Source organism: Hemicordylus capensis, chromosome 6 (genome assembly GCF_027244095.1).
Source record: "Hemicordylus capensis ecotype Gifberg chromosome 6, rHemCap1.1.pri, whole genome shotgun sequence".
NCBI classification, from domain to species: domain Eukaryota; kingdom Metazoa; phylum Chordata; class Lepidosauria; order Squamata; family Cordylidae; genus Hemicordylus; species Hemicordylus capensis.
This window is the reverse complement of record NC_069662.1, coordinates 43877280-43895003: the sequence shown is the minus strand read 5'-3', so window position 1 is coordinate 43895003 and position 17724 is coordinate 43877280. Positions and strand designations below refer to the sequence as shown.

Below are 17724 nucleotides of genomic sequence, written 5' to 3'. Positions count from 1 at the left end.
TGATGGTAGAGTGTATAGCCCTATTTGGACATTATGTTATATTTAGATTCAAATGTCTGTACATACACACACTTACTTTTTGTGTAAGTTAATGTGCCTACATTCATTTTAAAAATGAACATATGTACAGGTCCTGCAAATGCATGATACTGATAGGAAGTGTACTGCTATACCTGTGTCAACATAACATGTGAATAACTGTATCTGCGTACAGTTCTATACCTATGTATACTGTACACAGATTGTACAAATGTTGAACATAACATGCGAGTAGGGCTTATGTGTGCACACAGATACAATCTGAGTGCATCCATAGACTGGTATAGTCAAGAAGCACAATTACCCCCTTCAGGCAGCATGGTAACCTCCTGGTACAGAATGCTGGTTTTGGGGGAGGTGGCATTTTTAGTTGTTTCTCAAAGGAAAGAAGGCTCACGAGATGACCACATCTGTATGTTCTCTAATAACTCTCACATTTACAGTCCAATACAAACCAAATTCACAGCACACGGGTCCTAGAGAACCCAAGGAGGATAATTTTATGCCAGTCTGCCATCTGATTTCAATAGGGTGGCACTCTGAAGTATAGGCAACACCTCTTTTGTAACTCATGTGCTGCTGACAGTTAAAAACCACAGCAAATTTAGTGGGTATCCTAGGCAAGAGTCACCAAGTTAAAATAAACTGAAAGTAGACTCCATGCATTTTACTTAATTACTAGCCGACCCCGCACAAATCATCTGTGCGGTGCTTTGGGGACGGCTGTTTCCCCCTCCCTCTTCCTCCCGGCCCGGCCTCCCCTCTCCCTCCCGGCCGCACCTCCCCTCCCGTTCCTCCCCCCCCCACAGTGCTGCGGCAGGCGGCCAAGAAGGGCCCTGCCGCCGCCATTTTTTCTCCTTCCCGTCTGCCTGCTGCCGCCATGGCTTTTCTCTCCCTCCCCTCTGCCCGCTGCTGCCTTTCTCTCCCCCTGGCTGCTGCCCGCTGCTGCTTTTCTCTCCCCCCACCCACTGCCGCTTTTCTCTCTCCCCGCCCGCTGCCCGCTGCCACCTTTCTCTCGCTGCCCACTGCCGCTTTTCTCTCCCCCTCCTGCTGCCGCTTTTCTCTCCCCCTGCCTGCTGCCTGCCGCCGCTTTTCTCTCCCCCACCCGCTGCCCGCCGCCACCTTTCTCTCCCCCCGCCCACTGCCCGCCACCGCCTTTCTCTCCGCCCGCTGCCCGCCACCGCTTTTCACTCCCCCCTCCTCCGCCCGCCGGCCGGCCACCACTGGCACTTTCTTCTCCCTCTCCTCCTCAGTCCTCCTCACTTTGGAACTCTCGCAGCGTGTCGCGAGAGTTCCGCCGCCAAATCCTGGGCACACACGTCCCAAGAGAAATATATAGATTTGGTATGGTGCTAAGCCCCAAAGATCTCGCCTTCCTGATTCCTAGATTATTTGCATCTGATCATGTTTGATCTGGTTGTGGGGAAATTGTGTACCGAGAAGCTGATTCTAGAAGTGGGGCCACCATAGAATTGGCTCAAGATTGCTTGCCTTTTGCTTTGAAGACTTTCGCTTTGAAATTGAATTTCCATCTCTCCTTACATACAGAGACAACTTCTCTGTCTTTCACACACAAAAATAAAGCACCTTAGTCACCTGTTTAGCTCACTGGGTCCAGAACCCTTCCCCCTCTCTTGCTTTTCAGGATTCAAAATGAAGGGATATAATATTCCACCCATCATGACCATCACCTCCCTCAGTTAGGCCAGTGACCCTGGTGGCCTCTCAGTGAGCCAAGCGTGTGGCTTGGCTCACTTGCTCCGAGCCATGTGTTCTGCACATACATTTTGCACATACATTTTGGCTGTGCCGCTGCTCTCTCTCCATGGCATACTGAAGAAAGAGGAAGTCCGGAAGGTGGCAGTGGCTGCTGCTCCTCACTGCCTGGCATCAACAGTAGATGCTCAGCTGTGCCAGCTACTGGTGCCAAGTATTCAGTGCTGGGCCACTTCCACCCCTATGATCCTTTTGGCTATAGTGGAGGGTTCCTATCTGCCGTTCTCTCCACAACCACCCCTTGGCAGCTGAAATCAGCAGGGGGACCTTCATCCTGACATCGCTAAATAGGAAGCTGCCATATACTGAGTCAGACCATTGGTCTATCCCAGAGCAGCTCTATCCCCTGAGGGGAATATCTTACAGTGCTCACATATAGTCTCCCATTCAAATGCAACCAGGACAGACCTTGCTTAGCTAAGGGGATTCCATGCTAGGGATCATTAGGAAGGGGATTGAAAATAAAACTGCTAATATTATAATGCCCTTATACAAAACGATGGTGCAGCCATACCTGGAGTACTGCGTACAATTCTGGTCACCACATCTAAAAAAGGACATTGTAGAACTGGAAAAGGTGCAGAAGAGGGCAACCAAAATGATCAGAGTCCTAGCGTACCTTTCTTATGAGGCAAGGCTACAACACCTGGGGCTATTTAGTTTAGAAAGAAGACGACTGCGCGGAGACATGATAAGAGGTCTATAAAATCATGCATGGTGCGGAGAAAGTGGATAGAGAGAAATTCTTCTCCCTCTCACATAACATTAGAACCAGGGGTCATCCCATGAAATTGATTGCCAGGAAATTAAGGACCAGCAAATGGAGGTACTTTTTCACACAATTCAATCAACTTGTGGAACAACCTGGATGTCTTTAAGAGGGGTTTGGATAACTTCTTGGAGGAGAGGTCTATCAACAGCTACTAGTTGGAGGGCTATAGGCCACCTCCAGCCTCAAAGGCAGGATGCCTCTGAGTACCAGTTGCAGAGAGGGCATGCCCTTAACTCCTGCCTGTAGGCTTCCAGCGGCATCTGGTGGACCACTGTGTGAAACAAGATGCTGGACTAGATGGGCCTTGGGCCTCATCCAGTAGGGGTGTAATGTTTTTAAGGGGACAAGTCATGCTTGATCTCACAAGACCAACCCTCCTCTCCTCTTAACTGGAGTACAGAGTGCCCCTATGCCAATTAACATAGAGCATTGAATGCATGCAACATGATAGCCCTATTCAGACATGTATGTGTGTACAGATGCCTGTGCACATGTACATATGTTTCTGTGGATGACTGAATGTGTACTCACTTTAAAAGTTAACCTGAGTGCAGACCGCCGCCGCCCCACAATGCAAGGTGTTGATAGGAAATGAGCAACTGTACATGTGTTGAACATAATGTGTGAATAACTGTACATGTGTACAGGTCTTTACATGTGTTCCTTGTACACAGATTGTGCAAGTGTTGGACACAGCGTGTGGCTTAAGTTTTCAAGGCGTACTTCAGCTTCTCTTGCACCACCCGAAGGGACCTGGTACACAAATGTGAACAATGCTGGTTAAGGGTGAGGAAGGAGAAAGACGGCTGTAGGTGGGTACTGCCTTGTAGTAGCAGAGAATTGAGCTAAATCACCCTTGTGGCATTTCCCTCAACATTATGACTTTCTCATCTCAAATGGGCCACTTCCACCCCTATGATCCTTTTGGCTATGGTGGAGGGTTCCTGTCTGCCGTTCTCTCCACAACCACCCCTTGGCAGCTGAAATCAGCAGGGGGACCTTCATCCTGACTTCGCTAAACCAGTTTGGAAAGTCTCCTGGGCATCTTAAGTACACTTTGATTTCTCTGTAATGACTAGAAAGCACCAGTATTGGTCTTGTCTTTGCCCAAGTAGTGTGGTGCAATCATTCACTGCAAGACATGTAGGGGACCTGAGAAGCATTTGTATTAGAAGATGGAACAGGTGGGGTGGGGGGCATAGTGGTTGACTTGTGAAATGGGTAGCAGTGGTCAAATTTCCATGCCTACATTTTGTAGTATGTAAAAACTTTTCAATAACTTGAAGAGGTTGGATGGCCATCTGTCAGAAGAGATGCTGTAGCAGTTTCTCACATGCTGAGCAGGGGGATGGACTAGACCAGGGATTCTCAACATTGGGTCCCCAGATGTTATTGGACTTCAACTCCCATAATCCCAACCAAAGGCCATTGGGGCTGGGGATTATGGGAGTTGAAGTCCAAAAACATCTGGGGACCCAATGCTGAGAATCCCTAGACCTCTTCTAGGAACCCTTCCAACTCTCACATTCTATGAGTCAAAGCTTAGTAGGATATTTTGCTTTGCTTCCGAAAGGGAGGTTCAGGAAGAGAAACTTGATGGAAGACCCTTTGCAAGCTCTAGTCCCTTGCTCTGTCTCTACAGGACCCCTTGGCCTCTAGCACCTGTATCACAAACCAGCCTTCTAAATGTCTGCCCTTCATTAAAGGCACAGGAACCAGGGAGTGAGGCTAGAGGTGGGTGGGGAAAGTTAGCTACTCTAGCTTCATAGGAATTTGCCGGGCTCAGCAGCCCCAGAACAACTTGGAATGCCAGCATTCATCCTGGGAACATGACATCCAAACCAAAGGCGAAAGGGGCTTTTGAGCATCTCCAGAGATAGCCCCCTTTCCTGGAAAGGTTCTTGTGCCTTTAACAGCTGCATGACAGGTAGGACTGCAGCAGGTATGGTTCTCCCAAGCCTGCAATGGGGAAATGCTAGTCCTGATGAATTTCTGCCTGTTAAGATGACAAGGAGGGGGGTGCCCCTACCACTGAGTATCCCTTTTCAGCTCCCACATAAAATAAATGACAAGAAATAGGTACAGTGTTTATTGGAATGTTTAAGTATTTCATTTAATTGGTCTACTTACAGTTTTATTTCAATATGTATTTGTACTCTAAGCCTCTTTGTGCCATAGTGCATGGAGAAAGCAGGATATTTTTTTAACAATAGTTAAGGAGAAATACTCCTAGTCAGGGGATTTGACTCAAAAACAAGTTTGAATCAGAGTTGAGGATTGTTTTAGGATTAAAACACCCACACCACTTGGCAAACTGCAACTCTCAAAACAGGAATAAGAATCCCATGATTTAATTAGAGCCAAAGTTCAGCCCTGGACTCTTTCTTGGAAGCTCCAGCCCTGATCTCGGACATAGGAACGCTGCCAGCGGCCTCTTTGCGAAGTGTGTGAAAGGCATTTGGCACATGTTCAGAGGCAGAGGTGGCAGGCACCTAGGTAACTTTGGAGCCTGGACCTAAAGGCTTTTGGAGGGCCCCCACCCGCAGACATGTATTTTAAACACATTTTTAATCTGACCACACACCCCAGACTAAAAAGGATTTGGGGGGGGCAGGGGGTGTGGAGGCCCTGGACTTCGGCCAGGAAGTCTAGGGGTAAGAGCGCCTCTATTCAGAGGCACAACTTCAGATATTGCAGGACTATTACTAAAAGCAGGATCCAGCTCTTACTCCTTGACTGCATTTCAGCCCTGCTTTCAAGAGGGTGCAGATAGCTGTGAGGATGAACTGAAAACAAGGGGAAACATGTATATTTATGTGTAGGGGATTTTTCTTGTTTGTAAAGTATATGTAGGGGGGGAATTGGTGGTGGTGGGGCTTAAGGCCTCCCCCCCCCCTCCCTGTTTACTGCTTCTGAGGACTGAGCACAAACTGTCCTGGGGTATTTTCATCCAGAGTGGCAGCCAAGACATAGTTACATTATGATACCTTGGCCCCGCCCCACTTCCAAGACCGTCAGCTCAGTGGCTTGGCAACATAAAGAGTATCCCAGGTTCGATGCCTCTGATCTCCAGTGAAAAAGGACCAAAGGTCATGCCAGGCCTTGGAATTCCCCTCTGCCTGGGACCTTGGCGATCTGCTGCCAGTCAGAGTAGATGGGATTATTCAGCAAAATGAAGCAACGATCTGGCTCAAGATAAGGCAGTCTCATCTATTCACAGATTCATGAAGGCGCCCCGCCCCGGATAGCGTTCCCCCAGCAGGAGCACATGAGAAGGCAACAGCCGATAAAGAGGGGCTATTCCGTTGTTAATTGCGTGCCCTTCATTGTGGAGGTAACAAGATTAACAAAGAGGACAAAAGGTGTCGCGTCTGATTGATGGATGGTGGCTGAAACCGCCCGGAGGCGCGGTGCCTTTGATACTATCATTTTATAACGTTTGAGGACCTGTGGCGGCAAATGGAGGGGGCGTGTTGCGTTCTTGGGAGAAGCAGAGGGCCAGGCTGGTAATTTCCCTAACCCATTCATTTCCCCATTAAAGAGAAATTAAGGTAGGTGTATATACATGGAGGGGGAGGGGCCTTGTGCCTTTTACTAAGAACATCGTTTGGAGCCTCTTGTACATGCCGAACAGGGAGTAAAACGGTCTTGAAACTAGCAAAACTGGGGGAGTGTCCGTCTGTTGGCTGCTATGCAATTAGTGTTTTTAATAAATATTATTTAAGTTAAGAATAAAGAAAAATTTCTAGCTGTTTTAAAACGACTTCTGAAAACATACTCTGTTATCAGGTATAATAAATCAGATTCGCAGGCCCCTGCTAACTGAGCAGAAAGACACCTTTTAAAGTGGGGATTCTCTTAAATTTAGCTGCAGGAAAGCAACTGGCCCTGTCCAACCCAGCACACCATCTCTCCAGTGGCTGCTGCTGGTATCTGCCTCATTTTATTTATTTATTTATTTATTTATTTATTTAAAAGATTGGAGAACTCTTTGGGGACAGGGGACCATCTATTACTATTTTTCTAGTAAACCCCTTTGAGAACTTCCTCGTAGTAGGCTTTTAGTTTATGATGTTTTAAAGTTTGCTTATGCGATTTTGTTTTTACATGATGTTTAGGTTTTAGTTGTTGTCAAATTGTAAACCACCCTGAGATTGTATATAAGCTGGTATAAAAATATGGTAGAAAGATAAAAATGTCAAGAGAGTATTATTTATTCTAACATATTTGAATACCTCCCAAAATGCAAGTCTCTGGGCGGTTTACAACAAAACAATACAACAACAAATAAAAAGGTTAAAACATTACAATAACTGAAGATTTAACACAATGTTAAAACTTTTAAAAGCCATCACACTATTAAAACAGTATCTAATTAAAAGCCTGGGCGAACAAATGTGTCTTGACTGCCTTTTTAAAAGTTGTAGGAGATGGGGAGACTCTTATTTCCGCAGGAAGCGTGTTCCAGAGTCTGGGGTCTATATTAACTATATTAAGGCGCTCGGACCAGCAAAGTTATGAACTATCAAGAAAAGAGCAGGCACTTCCATTCTTGAAACGGGCAAAACTGAGTTGCTTCTTGATAAAAGTCTCCAAAGGAACACCAACTCGCTCTCCCTCTCCTGCTGCCGAAATTGTCCGGCGCCAAAGAGAGAAGAAGCGTGTGGCGATCGCAAGGAAAGCCTGGAATCGGTCGAGCGCGAGAGGCGTGGTTTGGCTCGATGCCCACCGGCTCGCCAGCAACCGACCTGTTGTGCGCACTAAAAGGGGCCCGACTCCCGAGGAAGGCAGGGAAAGGCCGGCCCTTGGCGACACACCCCCTGGAGTCACACCCCTGGTGACGCAGGCCTCCGATCTGGCTTAGCCCACTCCGCGGTGCCTCCGAAAAGCCAGACTTCTTCGCTCGCTGCGCTTAGCCAGAGACAGCTCGCGTCTGATCATGGCAGGAACCAGCCGGAGCGTCGCCGTTCTGCGGCCACTATCGGAAGCCGCTTTGCGCTCGTGCTGCAAAAAAGGGACCCGGTAAGAGGGGGCGCGGGTGGGCATCGGGGGGTGAAGCAAGGGGGGGGGGGGGGAGATCGTGAAGGAGAGGACTGGTTCCGACGATTTGTTCTCTCTCAGCCGCTTTTGAGCCCACGGCTGGAGAGGCTGCTGCCAAGCAGTGGAGAGACGCGTAAGCCCACGTGCAGGGAGAGTTTTTCTACCCAGCGCTCTGATATAGAGCGGCACTCTGGTTTTGGTCTTATTGTTTTTAATACTCACGCAATCCATACTTTTAAAAACATGATGATTACGCGCCTATACCTTTTTTTTGCAAAAACATGTTCAACGCGGTATACAGCAATATAAACATGCAACTCCAATGAAAATACAACTCCTAAAACGGCAATCCTCCTCCACGATTCTTCTGCCAATTAAGCACATTCCAGTCTTCTTTAAAAATGCTGGCTTCATCCTAGGAACACTTGCGGGGCGGGGGGCGGCGGCGGGGGCTAGGTCGCATCGAAAGCTGTATGTGCAGCTTAATTTCGAGTACACGTGCATAGGATTGCACTATGCTTCGTCTCCTCTTGGAATCAATGGGGGGCATGAAAGTGCTTAATTAGATCTTATCTGTACGATCTGAATAATAATGTTCAATGTAAAATAGCACCTGGAACGAATGATGTTCAAAAGAATAGCATGACAGCTATTCTTTTCGGAATACGTGATTTATTTATTTATTTATGTATTCTATTTCTATGCCATCCTTCCAAAAATGGCTCAGGGCGGTTTACACAGAGAAATAACAAATAAATAAGATGGATCCCTGTCCCCAAAGGGCTCACAATCTAAAAAGAAACCACAAGATAGACACCATTAACAGTTACTGGAGGTATTGTGCTGGCAGTGGATAGAGCCAGTTACTTTCCCCCTGCTAAATAAAGAGGATCACCACGTTAAAAGGTGCCTCTTTGCCAAGTTAGCAGGGGTATTAACATTAACATTACAATAAATGATATAACATTAACATTATATCATTAACATTAGCAATTAATGATATAAGGCATGATCCAGCCCAAAGTTAAGCACTTTCCATTCTCATTTATTCATGTATGTGCTTTGAAATCAATCGGTGTGCAGATTCATGAAATTCCTATGCCTGAAATAAGCCCCATTAAGCCCAATGAGATTTACTTCTGGGTAAGCTTGTTTAGGATTGCACATGGGTTTCATCTGGGTTGGATTGGTTAGTATTAACCAATCAAGAATGCTGGTCTGATAACACACATCCTTTTTGCCCTTCCCCAACACAGTCCAGCTATAGCCACTGCGTTATCTAAAGTGGCTAGCCTTTTGTCTTTTGGTGTTAGAAGCCCGGTACCTCCTCCTTACCTTTGTCTCACTAGTGTCCTCTTTCCTATTTTCATGCAGATTGGGTTCGCCTCCCTGTAGACACTTAAGCTCCTATGGAATCCTCCTCCCTCTGAATGTGAAGACATGTCCTCCTCTCACTTCAAGTTCAGCCATGAAGCAACAGACCCGACCCTTCCTTAACCTGGCTGCTCCGGTACTTGGTGCCAAACGAATAGAGTATGCAGAAGTCCATCGGCTGCAGTGAGTATGCCAAAGATGAGAGGCCCTGTTGGCCTAGTTCTTTCTGGACTGCAGATGGGGTCTCATGTGCCTCAAGGCTCCTCCAAGTGTGCGCATGGGTGTCTCTCTCTGTCTCTATATAGCTCTATATCCCTGTACAAGGAAAATTAGCATATTAGGGAGAAGAGTTCGCTAGAACCCTTCTCCCTGAAATCTGTTAGGGATTCCTCTGGGATTATTATTATTATTAATAATAATAATAAATATTGAGGGGCATTTAGTCATGTGAAGCTCTACCTTTAGTCTGGCCCCACACACAGTTATATAACATTAGTGAGAATTAGACAGCAGCTTCTTGTGCTCTTCACAAGCTCAGGGCCATTTTATTATTGCTTGACATGTTGAGGAAAACTGCTCAAAGCACTCCCATTCAGGGGCGTAGCAAGGTTGGAGTGGGCAGAGAGACAAGATTTTAAAATATGCCCCCACCTCACTGAAGCTCAGCTCATGAAGTAAAGAAATCTTAAATGAGGCTGAATAGTGGTAACAAAAAGCATAGTAAAAAAATATATATATATCACACCTATGTACCACAATAGAACATCATCCTAAATTATTTTCAAAAAGGTTTTGTGAATTGTGGACGATGCAAGTCATTTAATGGTATTGGAGAAAGACATGCTGTTCTGGTAGCTCCAGGTCTTAACACCCACATAAATTTTGGAGGATGAATACAACTGAAGGAAGCCTGGGCGGGTGCGCAGCTGGGGGAGTCAGTCATGTGACTTGTCTCTGGGGTGGCCCCCCCCAAGGCAGTGGGCCCCCAGGCAACTGTCTCCCCTTGCCCTGTTATAGTTATGCTCCTCCTCCCATTGAATTTAAAAGGGCAAGTTAGGACATGCCCAACTTATCCTCTTAATTTCAATGGGACTACTTTGAGTAGTTTCCCTCATGTCGGCCAATATTATTTATTGCAGAACTGTGTTAACTTTCTCTTACAAAAATACATAAGATTCTAAACCTTTAACAACCATTTATTTAACCTTTAACAACCATTTATTCATTATCACCCAGGGACTTTTTTTGTATGGGGTGGTATAGAAATGTACTAAATACATCAATAAATATTCCCCCTCTGAGGCACTTATTTCTTGGGTCACAGGTTCTAGACATCTGAAACGGACTTCAATGAGTCTCTGCTCTGAGCAGGGCCCCCCAGAGATATTTGGAGGAGGTGGGGTGTTGGGGGAGGGGCTGCCTTATTGGGACGAACACCCTCATGGCCTTTGGGCTTGACCAACTTTAATCCTCTTCCAGTTGGGTACTTCTGCTCATTGCCATTGCATCCTTTCCCTTGCAGGTACTCTGCCGAGCAGATGTACGATATTGTGGCAGATGTGGGCAGCTATCGGTTCTTTGTGCCCTGGTGCACTGGCTCCCGGGTCATTTCCAGTTGCAACGAGTTTTTACGAGCAAAATTGGAAGTGGGTTTCCCCCCGGTGGTAGAGCATTATGTCTCTGAGATTTCCATGGTACCACATCGTCAGATTCGGGTAAGAAGCCATGGGAGCTGAGCTGGGTGTCGGGTGTCTATTCTGGCAGACTTATTGGTGAGAACTGGGATGCCCTGTATAGTCAGAAACTGCTTTCTAAAATGAGGAGGGGAGTGTTAAACCTTTCCAGAAGCTATGCTCTCTGGCTTCAAACACTGGTTTCATAGTCACAAAGATGTGAAAAATGGCAGTGGTAAGTCACTCTCTGTTCAAGGTCAGAGGCACTCTTGTCTGTCTATATATCTATATCCATCCATCCATATATACTGCTGTGCGCTTATTAGCAGCCTGGCACACAGGAATTTAGGAAGTGAGTTTTTTTAACCATTTATCTCCATGCCAAGACAAGATTCACCTGGTTAGTTGCTTGCTGTGCATTGGGCTGCTCCATAAAGGCACTGAAACAGAGCCAATAAACAAGATGGCAGCCCTCAATCCAGGGCTGTGTGTTAGCCTTCGAAACCAGTTATTTGGGAGCAGGTGAGGTGGGGTGAGCTTTGGTGCAAATTAAGTTCTGGCTATTGGGCAAGAGCTGCAAAGAGATCTTGACCATCTGTGAGAACTCTGCATACTCTGGTATGTTAAACATGGAGATAATGAAATGTACCTACAAAGGGCCCAACTGTGTTCCAAACCAGAATGGGTTTAATTCTCATTGCTTCCCCCAAAGAACTCTGGGAGTTGTAGTCTTAGGTGCTGAGTTTTCTTAGCCCCCCACAGAACTAGGACATTTCTTTGATTTGTGAGCCTGTTATTTTTAAACAGTTTGAAACTGATTTAAACATTTGTAGACACATGCTAGGTTTTCTGGTGACATGAACTTGATAAGAATTCCAAAAAATGCACCTCTCTCTTCATTCTTGGGGCCAAGACTTCCTCCAGGGCTCTCTAGGAAATGTTGTTTCTGACTGAGCATACTGAATATTGTTAGTGATCTCATCCCCTTCACAGAGTTCCTTGGATGGGAAGTGTTACGGTTAAGCCAGTTTGAAACTGGTTTCAGCTACAAATGTAAACAAGTGCAAAGGCTTCTGATGATCACTCACAGGTAGCAGCTTCATGACTCACTTCCCCTCTCTTGCTCACACATTCCATCACATGGAAAGCAAAACTATCCTGTGAGAAGTGATGTCAGTCTTTCTTGAGAAAGAGCTGCAGAAATATGGGGTTGTCAGTGGACATCTGAAACTTCAGTGACTTCCCAAAGCAAAAGCTTTCGTAAAAGAAAGTGTGTCAAGACCTCTTGACATGCACCATCTTGATGGCCTGCTACAAATATGAAGATTTTAAAAATGACCCTTCAGCAGTAGTAGTAGTCATTAATAAATAATATAACTATCTGTTGGCTGCCCCATAACTACCCCAAAAAAACAACAATTGAATAAAACATACAATTAAGAGCACATCACCCAGTGTGATCCTTATCTAACTTCTCTCCCACACTTGCTCTATGCTCTCTTAAACTTGGAAAACATGACTTACAAATATAATGTTAGGGTCAGACCCCAACTAAATCCCAATTTAAGTATTTGACAATTACGCCAACTTAATGTTTTTTAAAAGCCTGTATGACGGTCAATGAAGGTTTATTATTTATACTAAAGGTTAAGTGAGCCGTTGAGTTGGTGTCAACTCCTGGCAACCACAGAGCCATGTGGTTTTCTTTGGTAGAATACAGGAGGGGTTTACCATTGCCATCTCCCGTGCAGTATGAGATTATGCCTTTCATCATCTTCCAATATTGCTGCTGCCCGATATAGGTGTTTCCCATACATACATTCGAACCGGCAAGCTCTGGCTTGCTAGTCAAGTCATTTCCCGCTGCACCATTAAGTGGCTAACTGTTTTCACACATGGACTTTCTGATATGGCCACATTCCCCACTTCTGATTTCTGGGCCCATTGTCAATGTGTGCACCCATGAGATATGACAGCCAAGTACAGCCATCTCTGATTGGCACTGTTTGTTGAAGAGAGAAAGAGAGACGCTCTGCACATACGCAAGGGTTTCTGATTAGGCCATACACTGTGGTTATTCTAGCTTGCATTGGTCAGTAACATATAAAATATCCTATAGACCCAGAGAATTAGGCTGCCATTTCTGTCTGCCTAAACTGAATAGCTGACATCCTGACTAATGAAGCCTCAGTGCAATGAGAGAAGCACTTGTGCTTCTGAAAAGCTCAATTAACTCCACTGCTGGTGCAGCGGTGCAGGCAAATTTTAATAAGCTCCCCCCCCTCCCACCAGCAAGCTCTCTGTGCATGTGAAAATATTATTATTATTATTGTTATTTTATTATTATTTTAACATTTATATCCCGCTCTTCCTCCAAGGAGCCCAGAGCAGTGTACTACATACTTGAGTTTCTCTTTCACAACAACCCTGTGAAGTAGGTTAGGCTGAGAGAGAAGTGACTGGCCCAGAGTCACCCAGCTAGTTTCATGGCTGAATGGGGATTTGAACTCGGGTCTCCTCACTCCTAGTCCAGCACTCTAACCACTACACCACGCTGGCTCTTGTGCAACTCTCAGGGACATGCCATAGTTACCTGAATTGAAGACGAATCTGAATTTAAGATGACCTGCTTTAAGAGATAGAGAGCGAGAGCGAATTAAACTCAGGCTATACCTGTATTTACCCAAAAGGAAGAGGACTTTCAATTTAAGACAACCCCCCAGTTTTTAACCTGGAAAAACTTGGAAAAACCTAGAGCAGGGTCTCATGATCAGTGAGACCCAGTTCTTGAGAGTGTGCGGGGAGAGTGGGCTAAGCCCGCTCTCCCCGCACACGAGCGGGGAGGGACCCCTGGGCGGCCGGATCTGCCGCCCACACGATTGCCAGAGCCGGCAATCGTGAGAATAGCCCTCTAGTCTAGGAATCGGCTCTCGTGAGAATAGCCCCCTAGTCTAGGATTCAAGTAAAGAAGGTATTTTCAGCTGACACAGAGTATCTCCAGACAAAGGGGAGGTAGTTGCAATTCCCTCTCAGGAGTACCAGTGCAGTAAACTCTTCAGAAGCACTAATGCCACATCAGCACTTCTCCTGGCTTCGTTAATCAGGATGTCAGCCACTGAAAGACATCCTTTCATTTCTTTCTGTAAAGAAGGTTTTACATCAGCAGCAGGCTGGTCAAACTGAAGATATGATTGCATTCTGTGTTTGAGTTGATTTCAAAACAGCAGGCACTGACCTAAGCTTTTTTGTCTACCTCTCAGGCTGTGAGTAAGGACGGGAGGTTATTTCAGCATCTGGAGACACTGTGGCAGTTTGGGCCAGGACTTCCAGGGCAGCCAGACAGCTGCACACTCAAGTTTTACGTAAGTGTGTGCCAACTCCTGATGGGGAGGGGCTTTGACTGTTGGGAGTGTGACTCCTAAACCAACAGGAATGGCTGGGTGTGTGTGGTATGAGTTTCACATCTGCCAAGCCGAGTTTCACTGGGAGTTCAAAGGTTTGCCTAAGCTGAAGGATTTTATTGCAGCTTTGGGGACATGTCATTAATTGATTAGGTAATTCCTTGTTTGGTTTGCAAAGAATTGATTGTCTTGCCAGGAGTTCTGCTTTTTTTTAAAGCACACATAGATGTTCTAGTTCAAATGCCACCTGTGTGCAACACTGTCCTCCAGACAAAAAAAAAACCAAAACCCTTTCATGTGCCTTTGATTTCTCCTAGATAATTTCAGCTGTAGGGAATAAAAAAGGAGCTTTATCATAGATCCTCCCAACATGTTGGGAGTAGGACTTTGGCTTTTTGCCATCTTGCACATCAAAGAGAGCTGTTAGGTTCCACACTTCTAAAACGCAGCCCAGCAGCTGTGGAACCATTATTGTATTTCCCCCATCCCCCATTCATGACAATGGGGATAAAGACAGTAACCCTGATTTCACAGCATTGGAGCTTACCTTGTGGCTTTTCTACAGCCCTTCACAGAGCCTTTCAGTGCCATTAGATGTGCAGCAGCCAGTGCTTCCAACATTTTTAATACAGGGCACAGGTGTGTGTGTGCGTGCCTGTGTGTGAGCGGAAACTGCAGTTCAGGGTCAGACAAAAACAGAAGCAGAGAGAGTGTGGAGAGCTGAAGGTATCTTTTGGGGTGCAAGGGTGCCTTCATCTGGGAATCTGATGTAGGGTAGTGGCTTTTGCTGCCCTTCAGGCATGTGCATGGTGTTTGCCTCCACCAGATGCTCTACCTGTATACCTGTAAAGAAGGCAAATATTACAGGAACACCATACGCCTCCAAGTCAAAAGGAAGTCAAAGCCCAAAGGAAGACAAAACCTAGGTTGTGCTGGATCTCAGAACTTCTCACTGCTTTGGGAAGTGAGGAGTGCACAACTGTGTGGTTTCCTGATGTTTGCTGATGTCCTGCCTTCCTCTTGGCCCAGTCAGTCAGGACTCAGGAACAGGGCTGTGCCTCCTTGCTAGGATAATTCAGGGATTCTTCACCTTTGCCAGTTCTAGTATAACAAATCTCTGTGCGTCCTTGCTCTCCATTTATTGGCAGAGGGAGGGGGATCAATGCTGCACAGGGTTTCTGATGGTCATAGAATGGTAGAAGAATACAACAGAATTTCAAGACACCCCAGTCCCTCTTGCAGCACAGTTTGGAAATGGTGATTTTAGAGTTGTAGTAACCCACTCTGGTATTTTTGTGCTAGAGCTGTAGTAACCCACCCTGATGTTTCCACTCATTAATTGTTTGTCATTATCTCCTCCCCAGGTCTCCTTTGAATTCAAGTCAGTTCTACATTCCCAACTGGCAAACCTCTTCTTTGATAAGGTAGTCAAGCAGATGGTGTCAGCCTTTGAACACCGAGCAGAGAAGCTATACGGCCCGCAGGCTGCAGTCCAAAAGTGCAAGGCAGTTTGCTGCACATGATGGATAGCCCCATTAGAACTGACATGTGGGGTATCTTTCTGGGGCTGCTACAAAACACGTGACTTGACCACTCACTCAGGATTTCTTCCCAGATGCCAGTTTAGGGATACAGTTTAGCTGTATTTATGCATATTTAATTCTCAAAACCCTCAGAGTAAATTATTTAATTAATTGTGGTTTTTTTATTATGAATGTTCTAGGATAAATTATTGGATATTTAATCTTGCTGTTTGAAGGGTGACTCCTTGTTTCAAAGGAGACTTCTGGCAATGAAAGAGATGTGTGTGTGTGTGTTTTGTAACAATAAAGCATTTATATTTTTATTTTTATACTTTGTATTTTCCTGTAAAAATAACTTGTAGTTTTAAAAACCAATAACAGTTTAGGAGGGTTTTTTTTCTCTTTTTTAAAACTTGGAGCACATTCCACAGGGAAGCTCTCTTGCTTAAGCTCGAATCAAAAGAGCATGGTGGTGTGTTCATGCAGTTCCAATTCTTTTCAATGGAGTTTGGGCAGGAGAATTTCTCCATTAATTGTATCTAGTTCCCTATTATGGCCTTTATTTGCTTTTTGGTGACATGTGAAAGAACAATTAGGCTTCTGTCCTTGGAACAAATTTTGTTCTCTGATAAGCCAGCTCGCTTTAGGAAAAGCTAGGCTTTTCTTTTAAGGGACAAGGCTGTATTTCAGTGATAGAGGACATACTTTGGATGGAGAAGGTCACAGGTTTGACATCTCTGATATGTAGGACTGAGAAAGACCCCCTGCCTGGAGAGCTGCTGCCAGATCGTGGCTCCCATATTGTGCAGATCCCCATACACGCATGGGAGAGGCGTGAATGCTGTTTCTGAGCCTATATAAAGCACACCCATGCATTTTCTCAATGCTTAATAACATACAGCAACCCTGCCTTAGGAAACAATGTGGGCGTGCTTTGCTGAGGCTTGGAAGCAGTGCCTGTGCTTCCCCATATGGGTGGGGCTCTGCACAGTACAGAAGCCAGTGCAGAAAATACTGAGCTAGAGGGACAGTCAAGTGGTCTGACTCCATATAAGGCAGCTTCCTATGTTCAAAGCGGGAAGACGTAAGGGTCATGACATTTTGTCCTCACAGTCATTTCCTGCCCATATTTAACTCCAAGTGAGAACATGCTATTATTGGCTAACTGTCCAGGATGCTGAGTAATTGTGCAAAAATGCAGTTGTACTGGGGAAACAATACAGCCTTTCTCCTGTGCCCTGTATGCTCTTTGACCATCCGATATACACACATGCTCTTTGAACACCCAACACACACTAATAATCAAGAACGTTATTGTATAAGATGGTGGGAAGAATATGAAGAAAGCATTTTTGGTGTTCCCACTTTTGATGGAAGCTGCTAGACTTTGAGCTTGACTGGAAGATATGCCCTCTACTCCTGATAATGTGTTGCAATACTAGATGATTAGCGGGGGAAATATGAAGCTGCTCTATAATGCAGGGGTTCTCAACCTTTGGCCCCCAGATGCTGGACTACAACTTCCATCACCCCCAGCCAAAGTTGTTCCAGCATAATTCAGATTCTGCAGTGTGTCAAACTACACAGATTAAACATATTGTCAGGTATTTTCAATGGCCCCAGAAGTGCAGTTAAGGTACGCCGGGGAAAGCTCAAGGCAGTCTGGATGTGAGGAATGCTGCCTACTTTCCAGGTGCATTTTCATCTGCTTCAGTGGCTGATATGATGTGCAAGAAGCAGCAGCACTATTTCAACCAGCAGTTGTGCAAACTGTGTCCCCATAGTTTCTCCTATTGTGGCGAATGGGACAAACTGTGGGGGTGCAACTTGCACAACCACTGGTTGGGACAGCATTGTGCTGCTTCTGCTTCTGTGTACCTAGCAGCAGTGGCACCAATTCTTCCAGCCTTGTTACCCTTGTGCACATGTCAGCCATCTTTGTTAAAATGAGTTTATCACAATTGTACATAGAGGTGACCAAAAAGGCCTGTAATGATGGCGTACACCCATAGTGGTTATTCATTTACACAGGGGAGAGGGCCATTCTGCACATACCAGGAGGTACATCTATCTATCTATATAATTTTCTAAGATGTACCTGTGGCTAGTCCCATGCATGGCAGCTC

At 45.6% G+C, this 17724-nt stretch overlaps 1 protein-coding gene across 1 annotated transcript; it reads left to right on the top strand.

Annotated features, from left to right (window-relative positions):
• Positions 1 to 5906: 5906 nt before the first annotated feature.
• LOC128331930 (coenzyme Q-binding protein COQ10 homolog B, mitochondrial-like) lies at positions 5907 to 15927 on the top strand. Its single transcript, XM_053265988.1, has 5 exons — positions 5907 to 7609; positions 9002 to 9184; positions 10524 to 10716; positions 13935 to 14036; positions 15440 to 15927. The coding sequence occupies exons 1-5, from the start codon at positions 7527 to 7529 to the stop codon at positions 15596 to 15598; spliced, it is 720 nt and encodes a 239-aa protein (XP_053121963.1). The 5' UTR covers positions 5907 to 7526; the 3' UTR covers positions 15599 to 15927.
• The last annotated feature ends 1797 nt before the right edge of the window (positions 15928 to 17724 follow it).

Excerpts from the sequence above, each read along its gene's own strand:
- LOC128331930 (XM_053265988.1), top strand. The coding sequence starts at position 7,527 with ATGGCAGGAACCAGCCGGAGCGTCGCCGTTCTGCGGCCACTATCGGAA. Across the intron at positions 9,185-10,523 it reads GCAGAAGTCCATCGGCTGCA|GTACTCTGCCGAGCAGATGT; the intron begins GTGAGTATGCCA and ends TTTCCCTTGCAG. Across the intron at positions 14,037-15,439 it reads GCTGCACACTCAAGTTTTAC|GTCTCCTTTGAATTCAAGTC; the intron begins GTAAGTGTGTGC and ends TCTCCTCCCCAG.